The sequence below is a fragment of the Narcine bancroftii genome, chromosome 2, assembly GCF_036971445.1.
Source record: "Narcine bancroftii isolate sNarBan1 chromosome 2, sNarBan1.hap1, whole genome shotgun sequence".
NCBI classification, from domain to species: Eukaryota; Metazoa; Chordata; class Chondrichthyes; order Torpediniformes; family Narcinidae; genus Narcine; species Narcine bancroftii.
Window position 1 is genome coordinate 200,192,613 of NC_091470.1, and position 19,222 is coordinate 200,211,834.

General features: G+C 44.7%; 1 protein-coding gene across 1 annotated transcript in view; it reads left to right on the plus strand.

The window, feature by feature from the left end:
• The window catches only part of shbg (sex hormone-binding globulin), a 28,750-nt gene extending 13,027 nt beyond the window's left edge, over positions 1-15,723 (plus strand). The window contains exons 5-8 of the mRNA XM_069920085.1: positions 10,553-10,718; positions 11,787-11,941; positions 13,084-13,303; positions 15,474-15,723. Coding sequence (XP_069776186.1) covers positions 10,553-10,718; positions 11,787-11,941; positions 13,084-13,303; positions 15,474-15,619 — 687 coding nt within the window. The 3' untranslated portion in view covers positions 15,620-15,723. The remainder of the gene's footprint in view (positions 1-10,552; positions 10,719-11,786; positions 11,942-13,083; positions 13,304-15,473) is intronic.
• The last annotated feature ends 3,499 nt before the right edge of the window (positions 15,724-19,222 follow it).

Genomic DNA, 19,222 nt, shown 5'->3' on the forward strand with positions numbered 1-19,222 from the left:
GTTGCAGGCAGTGGAATGAATGTATAAGTGTGATCCTGGCCACCCATCGTCCCGAGGTCACAATGGCGGCCTCGCACCTTGGCCCCGGTCATCCATCTACCGAAGCTCCCGACGGCCCGACCACCCACCCATCCGAGCCTTCGTAATTCTGTGAGCTTCCAGCAAGCAAGCGACGATTGTGCTTAACGTGGGAATGTGCAAGGACGTGGGGAAGGTTTAACAGAAAGCTCATGGAATGCAGTTAAAGTGGGGAAAAGAAGGGTGTGAGGGACGGAAAGTGTCTACACAGGGCTGTAAGAGTGGCTGGACAAGGCCAACCAGTTGCTGATTCGAAGGGAGGTCCGGTTGGCATAGTGGTAGGCGCAACGCCTTGACAGTGCCAAGGTCCGAATCCCACGCTGTCTGTAAGGAGTTTGTACGCTCTCCCCTGTGTCTTCGTGGATTTCCCCCGGGGGCTCTGGTTTCCTCTCACCAGGGGTGTAGGTTAATTGGGCGGCATGGACTTGTGAGCTGAAATGGCTTGTTACGTCAAAAAAAATCCATGTCTTTGTAAAGGGAGGAAGAACAATTATGTTAGTAAAGGTATTGCAAGGCTGGATCCTCGATTTCCTCATCACACAGTATGAATCAGATACAATGTCTCCTCAATGACGATCAACACGGGCTTCCCCCCACAAGTATGCAGGCTTAGCCCACTGCCCTACTCACTCTACATCCACGACTGCGTGGCCGGGCACAATTCCACCACCATCTACAAATTTGCCGATAACACCACGTTGTTGTTTGGGTTCGTGTAGGTCCTACAGGTTAAGAACCAGACCAAAGTGCAGGTACAAAGCACACATTTATTTCAGGGATGGACTTGAGACAACAGGGTCGATATGTCAAGCAAACTTCTACACGTACATGATACACGGGGGAGGGGGGGTAGGTATACAGAGGGGAAACCGACAGAGACTGGGGGAGTTATGAGAGCATACACATTCAACAATCAGATCAAGGTGATGTTTCGTGCCCCCCCACCCCTTGACCAGTATGGACGTGGCTCTGCTACCTGGCCTCGAGACTCACCCCAACCACAGTGTGGAAGGTGCTATTTACAGGCCACGAGGAGTCCAAAGAGGCAGAACAAAGGGGCACATGGTCCTTTATTTTTTAAATTTTTTATTTTTCACACTATAAACCACATTGATCAAGATACATACATTTTTCTTTTCAAATATATACAGTGTCGTTTTCTCCCCCCCTCCCTCTTCCCATCCCACCCTCCCTACCTCCCCTCCCATTCATTTAAAGTTCAGAATCTAAGATACATTAAACCCGTCAAACAATGTTGTCACTCAATAAAAATAAACAAGAAATTCCACTGAGTCAATTCTTTTCATTTCCTTCTCCCTCTGTCACTTTAGGTGGTAGATGTCCCCGGTAGGTTTTCTCTATTGTGTTTCATGAATGGCTCCCATATTTGTTCAAATATTGTAATATTATTTCTTAAATTATATGTTATTTTTTCTAATGGAATACATTTATTCATTTCTATATACCACTGTTGTATTCTCAAGTTATCTTCTAATTTCCAGGCTGACATAATACATTTTTTTGCTACAGCTAGGGCTATCCTAACAAATCTTTTTTGTGCACCATCCAAATCAAGTCCAAATTCTTTGTTTTTTATGTTACTTAGGAGGAAGATCTTTGGGTTTTTTGGCATATTGCTTTTTGTGATTTCATTTAATGTCTGGTTTAGATCTTCCCAAAATGTTTTCACTTTCTCACATGTCCAGATTGCATGAATTGTTGTTCCCATTTCCTTTTTACAGCGAAAACATCTGTCAGATACTGTTGGGTCCCATTTATTTAACTTTTGAGGTGTAATGTATAGCTTGTGTATCCAGTTATATTGTATCATACGTAACCTCGTGTTTATTGTATTTCTCATAGTTCCAGAGCATAACTTCTCCCATGTTTCCTTCTTTATCTTTATGTTTAAATCTTGTTCCCATTTTTGTTTAGTTTTACCATTTGTTTCCTCATTCTCCTTTTCTTGCAGTTTAATATACATATTTGTTATAATTTTTTTGATTATCATTGTGTCTGTAATCACATATTCAAAATTACTTCCCTCTGGTAACCTCAGACTGCTTCCCAATTTGTCCTTCAAGTAGGATTTCAGTTGGTAGTATGCCAACACTGTATCGTGAGTTATATTATATTTATCCTTCATTTGTTCAAAGGATAATAATCTATTTCCTGAAAAGCAATTTTCTATTCTTTTGATCCCTTTTTTCTCCCATTCTCTAAAGGAAAGGTTATCTATTGTAAAATGGATTAGCTGATTTTGCGTCAGTATTAGTTTTGGTAATTGGTAATTTGTTTTATTCCTTTCAACATGAATCTTCTTCCAAATATTGAGCAGATTATGTAATACTGGAGAACTCCTACGTTGTACCAATTTTTCATCCCATTTATATATGTTCAGGTATCTTCTCCCCTATTTTATCTAGTTCTAATCTAGTCCAATCTGGATTTTCCCTTGTTTGATAAAAATCTGATAGGTATCTTAATTGTGTGGCTCTATAATAATTTTAAAAGTTTGGCAGTTGTAAGCCTCCTTGTTTATACCATTCTGTTAATTTATCTAGTGCTATCCTCGGTTTCCTCCCTTTCCATAAAAATTTCCTTATTATTTTCTTTAACTCCTTGAAGAATTGAGGAGTCACGTGATGGAGTAGTGGCCGGTGAGGGAATTCCAGCCCTCTCCCGAAAAGTTAAAAAAAAACCACACAAAGCACAAAGGTACAAGATTAAAATTTATAAGAAAGTAAAAATAAAGGTGAGAAGAAAATGGCAGCGAAGAGAGAAAAGACGAAAACAACGGGAAGAAAAGAGGAAGAAAGAATGTCGGAAGAAGAAGGTGAAGGCCTTACCTGTCCGAAGAGGCCCGCCGCGGAGAGAGAAGCCCGCTCCCTCAGGTCAGTGGAGGTCCCGGGCTCGGGACTACAAAAATGGCTCACAGAGCCGAGTAAAAGTGCGCAACTGCACATGAAAAAAAACACACTGACGGGAGGGGGGAACAGCTGCGGAGTCGATCTCCACAGCTGAGAAAGACACCTGCAGCACAGCAGCAGGTGCAGAACACAGACAATAATGACAACAAGAAAGAAGAGGGTAAAAAGAAAACAAGGAAACAACAGATGGTCAACCCAGAGGAAGAAGAAGAAGAACAGAAAGAAGTGGAAGAAGAAGAGAACAGCAAGACAATGGATGTAGCTTTTTTTAAAGAATATATGGAATCAGTGAAAGAATGGCAATTACAAGAATATAATGAGATAAAAAGAAGAATTAAGAATGCAGAAGAAAAAATGAATAAAATGGAAATGGCCATATCAAAGATAGAAAAAAGAGTGGAAAATATGGAAGAACGAGAAACAATTGTCGAAATGGAAGTAGAAGACTTAAAAGAGAAATTAGAAGAATCTAATAAAAAAGTTAAAGAGGCACAGGAGCTGTTAGCTCAGAAGATAGATAATAGAAAACTATAAAAGAAGAAATAATATAAAGATAGTGGGCCTTAAGGAAGATGAAGAAGGCAAGAATATGAGAGAATTTATAAAAGATTGGATCCCCAGGGTCCTAGGAAGACCAGAATTCCAGGAAGAAATGGAAATAGAGAGGGCACATAGAACATTAGCCCTGAAACCACAACCGCAGCAAAAACCAAGATCCATTTTAGTAAAATTCTTAAGATATACAACAAGAGAAAATATATTGGAGAAAGCAATGAAGAAAGTAAGAGAGGACAAAAAGCCACTGGAATATAAAGGTCAAAAAATTTTTTTCTATCCAGACATAAGTTTTGAACTCCTGAAGAAGAGGAAGGAGTTCAATACAGCAAAAACGATCTTATGGAAAAAAGGATATAAATTTATGTTAAAGTACCCAGCGGTACTTAAAATAGTTATTCCAGGACAACAAAACAGACTATTCTCGGATCCAGAGGAAGCAAGCAAATTTGCAGAACAACTACAAAACAAGCAGAGAGATGAAGACATGTAATGAGAGTAAAAATGACCACGAACTATATGTATGTGTGTAAAGGGGTATATGTGTGTATATATATAGTGTGTATACATGAATGTATCCATATTTAGAGGAAAATATATAGAGTATAGACAAGAATTAATAAGGGAGGGAAAGGGAATAGAGGGAATAAGGACGGAATTAGAAGAGTGACCTTTGTTACATAGGAAAATTGAAATCTTTTCTGGGGGGGGGGCTGGGTGGGGAGGAGTTACGGTCACTACAAAATCAGTTGACATTTGCGAGTGAATTCACAAATCCAAATGGAGAGGGGAGATGTGGTTGTCCGACAAGGGATAAAGGGCAACTCAGGAGGGGGAGGGGAGAATGGGGTTAAAGAAGTTTTAAATAGGAGAAAAAGGAAAATGTTTGATGTTTTAGAATTGTTGTCTTATAAAGTGTTCAAAACAAGAAAGCAGAAATGGATAAGAAGGAAAGGTGATGATGGAGAAACGGAAAGGGAAGATAAACAAAGTATGAAATGGCTACGCTGAACTATATGACTTTAAATATTAACGGAATACATAACCAAATTAAAAGGAAGAAACTGCTAAATTTACTGAAAAAAAGAAAAAATTGATATAGCATTTGTGCAAGAAACACATTTAACTGAATTGGAGCACAAGAAATTAAAGAGAGATTGGGTAGGACAAGTAACAGCAGCGTCGTATAATTCAAAAGCAAGAGGAGTAGCTATATTAATTAGAGAATTCTATGAACAATTATACCAAACTGAAAACGAAGGGAAAGAAGGGAAAATAGATGAATTCTTAACTAAAATTGAACTACCAAAATTACAAATAGAGGAACAAAATAAATTAACAGAACCATTTGAAATAGTAGAAATACAAGAGATAATAAAAAAAATTACCAAATAATAAAACACCAGGAGAGGATGGATTCCCAATAGAATTCTATAAAGCATTTAAACATTTATTAATTCCTCCCCTCCTGGAAGTAATCAACCAGATTGATAAAACACAAATCTTACCAGATTCATGTAAAACAGCAATAATTTCAGTAATACTAAAGCAAGGGAAAGATCCACTCGCACCAGCGTCATATAGACCAATATCATTACTTAACACAGATTATAAGATAATAGCTAAACTATTAGCAAACAGATTAGCAGAGTATGTACCGAAAATGGTAAATCTAGAGCAAACTGGATTTATTAAAAAAAGACGAACAACAGACAATATTTGTAAATTTAGTAACTTAATTCATGCAGTAGAAGGGAGTAAAGTGCCAACAGCAGCAGTTGCTTTAGACACAGAGAAGGCCTTTGACAGAGTAGAATGGAATTATTTATTCAAAGTATTGCAAAAATTCAGTTTACCAGAGAAGTATATTAATTGGATTAAAGCATTATATAAGGGGCCATTGGCGAAAGTGACAGCAAATGGATATATATCAAAGCAATTTAACTTAAGCAGGTCAACACGGCAGGGATGCCCACTATCACCCTTATTGTTCACGTTAGCTATAGAACCACTAGCAGAATTGATAAGAACAGAAAATAATATAAAAGGGATAAAAATAAAAGACAAGGAATATAAAATCAGTTTATTTGCGGACGATGTTATAGTATACTTCACAGAACCAGAACTATCAATAAAAGAATTATGTAAGAAATTGAAGGAATATGGAGAAGTGTCGGGTTACAAGATTAACGTAAATAAAAGTGAAGCAATGCCAATGAATAATGCGGATTTCTCAAAATTTAAGAAGGAATCACCATTCAGATGGCAAATGCAAGCAATAAGATACCTAGGTATACAAATAAATAAAAATCTCGGCCATCTATATAAACTCAATTATTATCCACTAATGAAAAAATTACAGGACGACTTAGAGCATTGGAAAGACTTACCACTAACACTAATAGGAAGGATAAACTGTATTAAAATGAACATTTTCCCAAGGATACAATACCTATTTTTAATTTTCATATATAACAAAGGTCACTCTCTTAATTCCCTCCTCACTTCCTCTCTTCCCTTTCTTTCCCTTATTAATTCTTATCTATACTCTATATATTTTCCTTTAAATACGGATACACTCATGTACACACATATATAGATATATATATAGATAGATATATATATATCTATATATCTATATCTATATACACCCATATACACACATACAAATAGTTCGTGGTCATTTTTACTCGTTACATGTCTTCATCTCTCTGTCTGTTTTGTAGTTGTTCTGCAAATTTTCGTGCTTCCTCCGGATCCGAGAATAGTCTGTTTTGCTGCCCTGGGATAACTATTTTAAGTACCGCTGGGTACTTTAGCATAAATTTATATCCTTTTTTCCAAAGGATCGCTTTTGCTGTATTAAACTCCTTTCTCTTCTTCAGGAGTTCAAAACTTATATCTGGATAGAAAAAAAAATTTTGACCTTTGTATTCCAGTGGCTTTTTGTCTTCTCTTATTTTCTTCATTGCTTTCTCCAATATATTTTCTCTTGTTGTATATCTTATGAATTTTACTAAAATGGATTCTTGGTTTTTGTTGTGGCTGTGGTTTCGGGGCTAATGTTCTATGTGCCATTTCTATTTCCATTTCTTCCTGGAATTCTGGTCTTCCTAGGACCCTGGGGATCCAATCTTTTATAAATTCTCTCATATTCTTGCCTTCTTCATCTTCCTTAAGGCCCACTATCTTTATATTATTTCTTCTATTATAATTTGCCATTATATCTATCTTCTGAGCTAACAGCTCTTGTGTCTCTTTAACTTTTTAATTAGATTCTTCTAATTTCTTTTTTAAGTCTTCTACTTCCATTTCTACGGCTGTTTCTCGTTCTTCCACCTTGTCCACTCTTTTTCCTATATCTGACATGACCATCTCTAATCTATTCATTTTTTCTTCTGTACTTTTAATTCTTCTTTTTATTTCACTAAATTCTTGTAATTGCCATTCTTTTACTGATTCCATATATTCTTTTTAAAAAAATATATCCATTGTCTTGCCTTTCCCTTCTTCTTCCATTTCTCTAAGTTCTTCTTCTTCTTCTATTTCCTCTGGGTTTGTCATCTGTTGTTTCCTTGTTTTCTTTTTACTCTCTTCTTTCTTGTTCTCGTTGTTTTCTATGTTCTCTTCCTGTTGTTGTGTTGTAGCTGTCATTCTCAGCTGTGGAGATCGACTCCTCAGCTGGTCCCCCCTCCCGTCAGTGTTTTTTTTGTCATGCGTATCGCACATGCGCGACTCCTCGTGCATGCGCAGTTGCGCACTTTTGCTTGGCTCCGCGAGCCATGTTTGTAGTCCTGAGCTCGGGACTTCAACTGACCTTAGGGAGCGGGCTTCTCTCTCCGAGGCGGGCTTTCACCTTCTTCTTCCGAAGTCCTTTCTTCTTTTCTTCTTCCCGTTGCTTTCGACTTTTCTTTCTTCGCTGCCATTTTCTTCCCACCTTTACTTTCACTTTATTTTAATTTTTATGTTTGTACCTTTGTGTTTCCTGTGTTTTTTTTAAACTTTTCCAGAGAGGGCTGGAGTTCCCTGACCAGCCACTATTCCATCACGTGATTCCTCAAGATACCATTGTTTTTTTTTGTTTTTTTTTTTTAATTTTTTTATTTTTCACACCATAAATCACATTAGCCATGATATACACTATTTCTTTTTCACACATATACAGTGACTTTTTCTCTCCCCCCCCCTTTCCTCCCAAACCACCCCCCCACCCCCCCTCTCATCCATTTTAGGTATACAATCTAGGTTGCATTAAGCCAGTCAGACAATGTTGTCATTCAACAAAATTACACCAGAAATTCTACTGAGTCCATTCTTTTCTTTCCTTCTCCTTCCATCAACTTAGGTAATGTTTGTCCCCGGTAGGTTTTCGCTATTGTATTTAATGTAAGGCTCCTATACTTGTTCGAATATTTCAATATTATTTCTTAACCAATATGTTATTTTTTCTAATGGAATACATTTATTCATTTAAATTTGGTAGTTTCTTCCTTTTAATTTGGTTATGTATTCCATTAATATTTAAAGACATATAGTTCAGCGTAGCCCTTTTATATTTTGTTTATCTTCTCTTTCCGTTTTTCCATCATTACCTTTCCTCCTTTTCCATTTCTGTTTTCTTATTTTCAACTCTTTATAAGACAACATTCCTACAACATCTAACATTTTCCTTATTCTCCTATTTCTATCTTATTTATCCCCAATCTCCCCTTCACCTCCTGAGTTGTCCTTTATCCCTTGTCGGACAACCACATCTCCCCTCTCCATTTGGATTTGCGAATCCACTCGCAAGCGTCAACTGATTTTGCAGTGACCGCTATTTCCCCCCACCCCGCCTCCCCCAGAAAAGATTTCACTTTTCATATGTCACAAAGGTCCCTCTTTTAATTCCCTCCTTATTCTCTCTATTCCATTACCTTCCCTTATTAATTCTTGTCTATACTATCTATATTTTCCTCTAAGTACAGATACATTCATGTATGCTAATTGTCTCTATTCACTCTTATACCTCTTTACCTGCATACATATCAATCGTGATCATTTTTACTCTCATTACCCGTCTTCATCCCTCAGTCTATTTTTGTCTTTACCCACATACATATCAGTCGTGATCTTTTTAACTCTCATTACCCGTCTTCCTCCCTCAGTCTATTTTTGTAATTGTTCTGCAAATTTTCGTGCTTCTTCTGGATCCGAGAATAGTCTGTTTTGTTGTCCTGGAATAAATATTTTCAATACCGCTGGATGCTTTAGTATAAATTTATACCCTTTCTTCCATAAAATCGCCTTTGCTGTATTGAACTCTTTTCTCTTCTTTAGGAGTTCAAAACTTATATCTGGATAAATGAAGATTTTTTGCCCTTTATACTCCAGTGGTTTGTTGCCCTCTCTTACTTTTTCCATTGTCTTCTCCAGTACCTTTTCTCTTGTAGTATATCTTAGGAATTTTACTACAATAGATCTTGGTTTTTGTTGTGGTTGTGGTTTAGAGGCCAATACTCTATGTGCCCTTTCTATTTCCATTTCATGCTGTAGTTCTGGACATCCTAGGGTCTTAGGGATCCACTCTTTTATAAAGTCCCTCATATTCTTGCCTTCTTCATCTTCCTTAAGGCCCACTATCTTTATGTTATTTCTTCTGTTATGGTTTTCCATTGTATCTATTTTTTGAGCTAGTAGTTCTTGTGTCTCTTTAGTTTTTTTATTAGATTTCTCCAATTTCTTTTTTAAGTCTTCTACCTCCATTTCTGCTGCTACTGCCCGCTCTTCCATCTTGTCCATTTTTTTTCCCATTTCTGTTAAGGTCATCTCCATTTTAATTATTTTCTCTTCTGTGTTGTTTATTCTTTTTCTTAAATCCTTAAATTCCTGTGTTTGCCATTCTTTAAATGACTCCATGTATCCTTTAATAAGAGCAAGTATATCCTTTACCTTGCCTATCTTTTCTTCTTCTATTTCACCATACTCTTCCTCTTCTTCTTCCTCTGGGTTGACCATCTGTTGTTTCTTTGTTGCCCTTTCCTCCTCTTCTTTCTTGTTTCTATTGTCTTCTGTGGTCTCTTCTTGCTGCAGGTGTTCTGCAGCTGTCGTTGCCGGCTGTGGAGATCGACTCCCCAGCTGGTCCCCCCTCCCGTCGGTGTGTTTTTTTTCATTCGCATCGCGCATGCGCGAAGTTTCGCGCATGCGCGGTTGCGCACTTTTGCTCGGCTCTGCGAGCCATTTTTGTAGTCCATTATTTACCGACCTGAGGGAGCGGGTTTCTCTCTCCGCAGCGGGCCTCTTCGGACAGGTAAGGCCTTCACCTTTTTCCTCCTTTGTCTTCTCTTCCTCTCTTCTTACCGTTGCTTTCGACTTTTCTTTTTTTGTCGCCATCTTCTTTCCACCTTTATACTCACTTTTCTGTAACTTTTATTTCTGTGCCTTTGTGTTTTCCTTTGTTTTTCCCGACTTTTCTGGAGGGCTGGAGTTCACCGTCCGGCCACTACTCCATCACGTGACTCCTCCCCCAAGATACCATTGTTTTTGATGTATTTCTATTGCAGCTGGTTTAGGTTGTAACAGTAGGAAGGGGAAATTGTTCCCTGGCCAGGAGGGTGGACACCTGGATAGGACAGAATGACGGGTGGGGCGATCAACGAGGGGATTGGGGTGGGGTGTCATGGTGTTCCTGTCACGATCAGGAACATCTGAAGGGAATTGCGGAACCCCCCCCTCCCACCAGGGGAAATGAGCCGGGCAGTGGGGACCAAGAAGAGGAGGGGGGGGTGGGGAAGCGCTGGTTACAAATCTCATTCACAGAACACAATGGGTTGAGTGGCTTCCTTAGGCTGGGATTAGTGGGGGGGGGAAATGTGGTGAGATAGGGGTGGGGTGCAGGTGATGGCATCTATGGACCGCAGAAGGCCTCCTCATCTGGGGAGAGATGTCATGGGGTAAAGGACAGGAAATGAATAATCGAGGGATTCAACCTTGGCCTTGAAACTTTCCAGCTCAAGGACCGACTGGATGGCTGCATCACCAACTGGAATTGGATGCAGCAAAATACCACATGGTTGGAAAAGAAGCTGGCCAGCAATCCCAACATGCAATGCCCAACCAACATCACGCCAGGAACCTTTTTCCAAGGAGCTGGAATGGCGGTGTTTGAGTCCTCTGGTGAGGGAATTCCATTCTTACTGTCAACAGGGGGATCTGGGAATACAGATACACAATTCCCTGAAAGTGGGAGCGTTTGGCATATTAGCCATCGTCAGTCAAGATATTGAGGATAGGAGTTAGGATGTTATGGTAAAGTTATATAAGACAGTGGTGAGGCCATATTTGGTCACCTAACTGTTGCAGGGAAAGGCTAGACATGCGGTGAGGCAGGAGGAACTCAGCCGGTCTCCCAGTGTCCGCTGGAGGTGAATACATATTTCCAAAATTTCAAGCCTGTGCCCTTCTTCAAGGTATAAGCAAGATACAGACAGGAGGCAGGTAGAGGCTGGGGAGAGAAAGTGGTGGGTGGGGGGTGGGAGAGAGCTGGATAGAGTCCAGACCAACAGACAAAAGGATTTTATTTAGACAACACGATAACAGGCCATTTCGGCCCACGAGTTCATGCGCCCCTGCACCCCCCCAGCGTGTTTTTGAAGGGTGGGAGCAAACCGAAGCCCCCAGTCAAAACCCCTGGGGAGAACAAACAAGCTCCTTGCGGATTTGAACCCCAATCCCAATCACTGGCGCTGTAATGGCATTGCAATAACCATGACACCAACGGGCCTCCTTACAGTTAATAAGTCAAAAGGCGCAAATTGATTTTGGCTCTGTGAAAGGTGACAGAGGGAAAAGGGAAGAGGGAGAGAGAGTAAGAGAGAGGGAGAAAGAGAGAGAGAAAGAAAGAAAAAGAGAAGGAGAAAGAGTGAGAAAGAGAGAGAGGGAGAAAGAGAGAAAAAGAGGGGGAGAAAGAGAGAGAAAGAAAGATGGAGAAAGAAAGAGAGAGGGAGAAAGATAGAAAGAGAGCGAGCTGGGGAGAAAAGCGATAGAAAACACATCCTGCTCGTTATCATCTGACTCTCCACTACCTTCCTCTGGCTGTCTTCGATCCCCCTCCTGGGTTCAGGGGTAATTAGGAATGGATAGCGCTGACGTGCGCCCTCTGGGGCAGTGCTGGCAGAGGTGTGATGGGAACGAGGGACGCTCTTCCCACCGGTGACCCGGTGTTCTTCGTGTGCTCCTCCCCAGGTTTCCACAACAACTCGGATTCGCAGGTGGACTGGACGTTGAGGTTTGAGGCCACGATTCGACCCGTGAAACATAGTGGGGCTGTGCTGGCGATTCTGTCCCAGGCCTACAAGCCTCTGCTGAGGCTGGACTTTGTGGAATGGACCAGACAGGAGGTGAGTGACGGAGGGAAGCAACCCAGTGGGAGATTGCTCCACCGGTTGACGGAGAGGCTGTGCCAATCCTTATGAACCTGTGTGGTGATACACCACTACCCGACTTCAGGAGTGGGGGGAAACCTGTGTACCTGAAGGACAAGACCACACCTGGCCGGCTGTCAATCAGCCGACCTGAATGGACCAAGCCCCACCCGGTTGGCTGCCAATCATCTGCCCGGGATAGAAGCCACGTCTGGCCCCTCAAGGTCAGTCACATGGAACCACAGCTAACGGCAGCAGGGACTTTGTGGAATAAATTGTGGTGCGCTGTCGTACTGAAAGCAAGCACAAAACTTAAAGACTAATCAACTGGCTTTATTCCACTTAAAGTCCCTGCTACAGTCTTGCATCCGTGTGCCTGTCCAAGAGTCTTTTAAATGTCCCTTTATATACCAGCCTCCACCACCAACCCTGGCACTCACTACTCTCTGTGTAAAAAAAAAATCTTTACTGACGTCTCCCCTAAACTTTCCACCCCTTGCAGACGTTTGTGATCTTGACCCAGGAGAAAGGCACTGGCTGCCCACCCTATCGATGCCTCTCGTAATCTTGTAGACCTCTTTTAAAGTCACCTCTCATTCTTCTTCAGTCAAAAGATAAAACCCTTGATTTATTTTCCTGCCCTCATGAGGCACGTTCTCCAATCGTCTGCACCCTCTCCATAGCTTCCACATCCTTCCTGTAATGATCCGACTGGAAATGAATATGATACTCCAGGTGTGGTCCAATCAGAGTGTTATGGAGCTGCAATAGTCACGGGGACCTTATTAAAAGGCGGCGGAAGCTTGACAGGCCCGAAACGTCACCTCCTGTGAACGCCGTGAGACCTGCTGAGTTCCTCCAGAATTTTTGTCTTCTAACTGCTTTTTATATAAATGTACTCAACAAACTAAACCTTCCTTCCCCCCTGCCACCCCTTACTCCCAGAACCCACTATTTTTCTTGTAGCCTGTCTAAGAGTCTTTAAAATGTCCCCATTTGTTCCAGCTGCCACTGCCAACCCCGGCCATGCATTCCAGGAACCCACTACTTTCTTGGTGTTAATGAAAAAAGCTTTCCACTGACATCTCCCCTAAACCTTCCTCTGCTCCCCCCCTCAGCAATTTCGCCTGAGGTTCGGGGGTGACCCAGTGCTCCAACTGCAAGGGCCCAATCGGCTGTGCAGCGGACAGCGACTCACGCTGGCCATCTCCAGGGAGGAGGCGACGTTGCGCGTGGGCGACCAGCAAGAGACCTGGCCCCTGGCGAAGGACACCTTCACCCCTCTGATAGAAGCTTGGTTCAAGAAGGAAGCGAAGATCTTTCTGGGTGGCTTGCCAGGTGAGTGGTTGGCCTGAACATCAGGAACATAAGAACTAGGAGCAGGAGTTGGCTGTTTGGCCTGTTGAGCTTGCTCCCCCATTCGATGAGATCGTGGCTGATCTAATGATGGGGTCATCTCCACCGACCTGCCTTTTCCCCCATATCCCTTAATTCCCCAACTATGTAAAAATTTATCCAACCTTGTCTTAAATATATTTACTGAGGCTGCCTCCACTGCTTCAATGGGCAGCAAATTCCACAGATTCCCCGCCCTCTGGGAAAAGCAGTTTCTCCTCATCTCCATCCTAAATCTACTCCCCTGTATCTTGAGAGGTCTCCCCCACCAATGGGATCAACCTACCTGAGGCCTGCATTGCTAGAAGGATTTAGGAACTGGGAGGTTATGCTGCAACTGTACACGGTCCTGGCGAGGCCGCGACTGGAGAACCACGTGCAGTTCCACGATGGACTGGCTTTGTAGGTGGTGCAGAGGAGGTTCTCCAGGTTGATTCCAGGATTGAAGGGGAGAGATTAAGTCGTCTGGGACCTGTACTCACTGGAATTTAGAGACTGAGAGGGGATCTTATAGAAACATAAAAATACGAAAGGCATAGATAAGGTAAAGGTTGATAAGGTGTTCCCAAGATTCAGGGGAGTAGATTTAGGATGGAGATGAGGAGGAACTGTTTCTTCCAGAGGGTGGGGAATCTGTGGAATTCGCTGCCCATTGAAGCAGTGGAGGTGACCTCAGTAAATATATTTAAGACAAGGTTGGATTGATTTTTACATAGTCGGGGAATTAAGGGATATGGGGAAAAGGAAGGTCAGCGGAGATCAGCCATTATTCCGTTGAATGGTGGGGCAGGCTCGACGGGCCAAGTGGCCAACTCCTGCTCCTATTTCTGATGTTCTAATGGTACTCCTGGAAATTTGTTGAGGTGAATGGGATGGTTCTTGTCCCCTCCCCCTGAAGGGGGGTTGATGGGCTACACAGAACACCAGTGTGAGGGGGGGGGGTGAGAGACAGAGAGAGAAAGAGAGAGAGAGAGAGAGAGAGAGGGAGAAGAGGGGTTAGGGAAAGAGATTCTGAGAGAGAGAGGGGGAGGGAAGAGGGAGACAGAGAGAGGGGAGGAGAGAGTGAGACAGAGAGAGAGGGGGAGAGGGAAAGAAGGGGTAGGGGAAGAGAGACTGAGAGAGAGAGAAGGAGGAGAGCTGGACTGAGAGAGGGAAGGGAGCAAGACAGAGAGAAAGAAAAAGATGGAAAGACTGAGAAAGAGACAAGGAGAGAAACTGAGAGAGAGAGAAGAAAGAGTGTGTGTGTGAGAAAGGAGTGGCAGAGAGAGGGAGAGGGAAAAACAGAGAAAGACCGAGAGAGACAGATAGAGACCAAGAGAGACCGGTCTCTATCCCTAGGAGATATGGGGAGGGTTTAAGGATGGAAGAGGGGTTTATGGAGGCAATTCCAGATTTGATGTCTAGCTGATGATGAGGCTGGCTGTGGTGGACAGTTGGGAACTGAAGGGATAACAAGGATGGAACTGGAGGACACAGAGATAGGGAGCGTTCGGAGAGGGTGAGAAAGACAGGGACAGGCCAGAGAGGAGATTACAGAGACAGGGAGGGTTGTCGGGGCTGGAAGGGGAGGGGATTTTCGGGAAGGGTGTAGAGGACTGGGTGGGGTTGCAGAGACAAGGAGGGGTTCAGGGACCAGAGGGAGAGTCACAGAGACAGGGAGGATATAGAGGACTGGAGGGAGGGGTGGGGTTACAGAGACAGGGAGGGGTGTGGGGGACCAGAGGGGGTTACAGAGACGGCGGGGTATAGAGGAGCAGAGTTGGTTACAGAGATGTGGAGTGGTATGGAGTTGGTTACAAAGATGTGGAGTGGTGTAGGGCCAGAGTGGGGTGACAGAGACAGGGAGGGGTGTAGGGGACCGGAGGGGGTTACAGAGACAGGGATGGGTGTGGGGGACCAGAAGGGGGTGTAGAGGAGCAGAGGGGATTAGAGAGACAGGGAGGGATGTAGGGGAGCAGAGTTGGTTACAGAAATGAGAAGTGGTGTAGGGGTCAGAGTGGGGTTACAGAGATAGGGAAGAGTGTTGGAGCCAGACTGACGAGGAACCAGAATCCAGCCAGAAGCGGTGAGTTCTCAGGTAATGCAGACTAACCCTTTCCCCTTTGATCCCCAGTCCTGACAATTCTGGGTTTCGACTGGTTCAACTTTGCTGGCTGCATGCAGGACATGAGGCTGCAGGGAATGGCAGTGGACCTGAACCAGGCTATGTTTGTACATGATTCCATCTCCACCCACAGCTGCCCAGCCCCAGAAAATTAGCCTGTCCTTCTCTGGCACCAGGCAAACAACGTATCAGCCGCACTCTGTTGTCCCCTCCCTTTACCTTCCACAGACCCCCACATTAAAGTGTCTTGTGGACCAAGGTTGTGCCTTGTCTCTCTCTGGGGTGTGGGAGTTACTGTCTTGCTCATGCATTGATGGCATATTTTCCCAGATGCAGCCCACACCCCATTTCTGTAGCCCCCTCCAGTCCTTATACCTCACCCCATCTCTGTGATCCCTCGGGACCCCAACACCTTCCCTGTCTCTGTCACACCCTCCCTACACCCCTCCCCTGTCTCTGTAACCCCCTCGGCTCCCTACAACATCCTATATCTGTAACTACCTCCGGTTCCCTATTCACCTCCCTGTCTCTGTCATCCCATTCATTCCCTACACCCCTCCCTAACTCTCTAACCCCTTGGGTCCCGAGCCCTCCTACCTTTGTAACCCCCTCTGGTTCCCTATACACTTCCCTGTCTCTGTAACCCCGTCTGGTCCCTTACACCCCTCCCTGTCTCTGTAACTCCCTTCAGTCCCAACACCCCTCACTGTCTCTGTAACTCCCTCCAATCTCCTACAGCCCTCCCTGTCTCTGTAACCCTCTCTGGTCCCCGACTCCCCTTCCCATCTCCATAACCCCCTCCAGTCTCTACACCCCACCCCATCCCTACACCCCTTTTTAATTCTCTAAACCCTACCCCTCCCAGCTTCTATAACCCCCTCCAGTCTCCTACACCCCTCCCTGTGTATCCCCCTTCGGTCCCCTAAACCCTTCCCTGTCTCTGTAACCCTCTGGTCCCCGACACCCCTCCCCGTCTTCATAACCCCCTCCAGTCTCTACACCCAACCCCATCTCTGTGGCACCATCTGGTCCCTACACCCCTCCATAATCTCTGTTAACCCTTCCATTTCCCTATGTCCCTCCCAATCTCCGTAACCACCTCTGGCTCCTACACCCCTCCCCCTCTTGGTCCCCTATACTCCTCAGTATGTCTGTAGTTTCCTACATCTCCCTTCCTCCCGCACCGCACCCTGCCCCCCCTTGATTTCTATGGTCTCCTGCACCATAAAATCTCACCTCCAGCAGTGTGTTCCATATTCCTCAGATTTCCCCAAGCCCCTTCCATCAAATGCTGCCTAGTTTTAGACAGGGGGAAGGCCCCTCCTCCCCCAAGTTGGCTCACCTTGGCCTCCTCCGCTCCAAGGTGAAACATCCCAGCTCCTCTTGTGTCGCATATCACAGAAACACCCTCTGGAACAGCCCTGAGCCTGCGGATGGCGCTTCTTCTATAAAGAATGGCTTTTCTCCTGAGTACAAAAGCCACCCACCGGAACTGTGCCTTGAGTAAATTAGGAGGATGCCGTTTGGACCCGGCTTCGCTGGGTACAATGGGGAGCCCTCACTGGGGTCAATGAGTTCGTTCTGGAACTGTTGAGCTTGTCACAGGGTCCTGACCATGAATGAAATCACCGGAAGGTTACATAAATGACGATTTACCATCATGGGCTTTTTCTGTGGTTTACATGGTCGGCTTCGATAGATTCCAAATCACATCATTTGCAACAGTTAAAGAGCTCAAATGGTGGGGGTGAGTGGGGACACTGTATGGTGGAGTGGAGTGGGGACACTGTACGGTGGAGAGGAATGGGGACACTGTATGGTGGGGGGGAGTGGGGACACTAAGGTGGAGGGGAGTGGGGACACTGTATGGTGGGGGGGAGTGGGGACACTGTAATATGGGGGCGAGTGGGGACATTGTACAGTGGGAAGGGAGTGGAGACACTACGGGGGGGAGGAGGGGAGGGGAGTGGGGACTGTAATGCACGTCGAAAGAACCAAAGATTTGTTTATCCAAACCAAGGCTTTTATTAACTAAAAGACTGGAGCATATCACATGTAGTTCGACCAGTCCAGAATGATCTGGTCTGGCTAGGAGCAATCCTTTAAGACCTGCCAGTAGGTGTGGCTACACTCTCAGCCAATCACAGTCATCCTATAATCTGTACATATGTACATAAACACATTGGTGATAGAATCTGGACTGTCACAGGGACACTGTACGGTGGGGATGGAGTAGGTACAGTGTACGGGAAGAATGGGGACACTGTACGGTGGGGGGAGTGGGGAAATTGTATGGTGGGGGGGAGTGGTGACACCGTACAGTGGGGGGGGGGAGAGTGGGGACAATGTACGGTGGGAGAAAGTAGGGACATTGTACAGTGGGGGGAGTAGGGACACTATATGGTGGGAGGGAGTGGGGATAATGTACGGTGAGGGCGAGTGGGGACATTGTACAGTGGGGGGAGTAGGGACACTATACAGTGGGGGGAATGGGGACAATGTACGGTGGGGGCGAGTGGGGACACTGTATGGTGGGGAGAGTGGGGACACTACGGCAGGGGGGGAGTGGGGACAGTGTATGGGGAGTGGGGACAGTGTATGTTGGGGCCAAGTGGGGACACTGTAAAGTGGGGAGGGAGTGGGGACAGTGTAGGGGGGAGTAGGGACATTGTACGGTAGGGTGGAGTGGGGACACTGTTCGGAGGGGGTGAGTGGGGACCGTATGGTGGGGAGGGGGTGTACAGTCGGGAAGAGCAGTACATTAGGTTGTCAATATGCGGGCAGTGGGATAATCATCCCCCTTGTGTACACTTGTTTCCCCTCTCTGGGGTTCTGTGTCACTCTGAACTGCCACTTTGTGCTGGCCCATGTTTTCATTACACTGTGTCTGTTTCTAGCCTCTGCTGGCCTCTTCTGTATCATTCATTAAAGGGTCCGCTGTGGGGTTTTACAGTTTGTGTGGAGTTAGGGTTAGGGTTATTGGGGATGTTTCTCATAAGGTTGGGTCTGTGTTAGTGTGTCCCTGTAATTTGTCATGAGTGTGCTGGCCCAGGGAGTCTGTTGTGGGGATTCTATTTGGGTTGTCTTTGAATGGGGTTGAGTCTGGGCTAGGGTGCCTTTCTGCTCTCTGGTTGTGTCCTGGCCTAGAGAGTCTACAACAGACAGTGCCTGTTGGAGTCTGTTGGAGTTTGCTGTCAGGCCTTGAAGGCCCTTGTGGGATTGATTTCGGGTTGTTGGGTGTTTAGGATAAGCTGAAGTCTGGGTAAGGTTGCCTCTCTGATTCCTGATTGTGTCCTGGCATGGGGGGGTCTGTCCTGATCAGTGCCTGGCAGAGTTAGTTGAATGGACTTAAGGCCCATATGAGAATAATTTTTGGTTATTTGGGTGGTTATCATTGGGTTAAATTTGGGTGAAAATGCCCCTGTGATCTGTGATTGTGTCCTGGACTGGGGAGTCTGCCTTAAGCATTACCTGGTGGAGTTTGCTGCCACCCCTTGAGGCCCCTGTGAGATTAATTTTGGGTTGTTGGGGGTTTAGGATAAGGTGAAGTCTGGGTAAGGCTGCCTCTGTGGTTCCTGTCATGGGGATCTGCCTTGATCTTTGCCTGGCGGACATTAGATTTGGGGTGAGTGGAGACACTATACGGTGGAGAGGGAGTGGGGACAGTGTACGGGGGAGTGGGGACAGTGAATGGGGGAGTGGGGACACTGTACGGAGGGGGTGAGTGGGAACCGTACGGTGGGGGTGGTCGGTGTTGG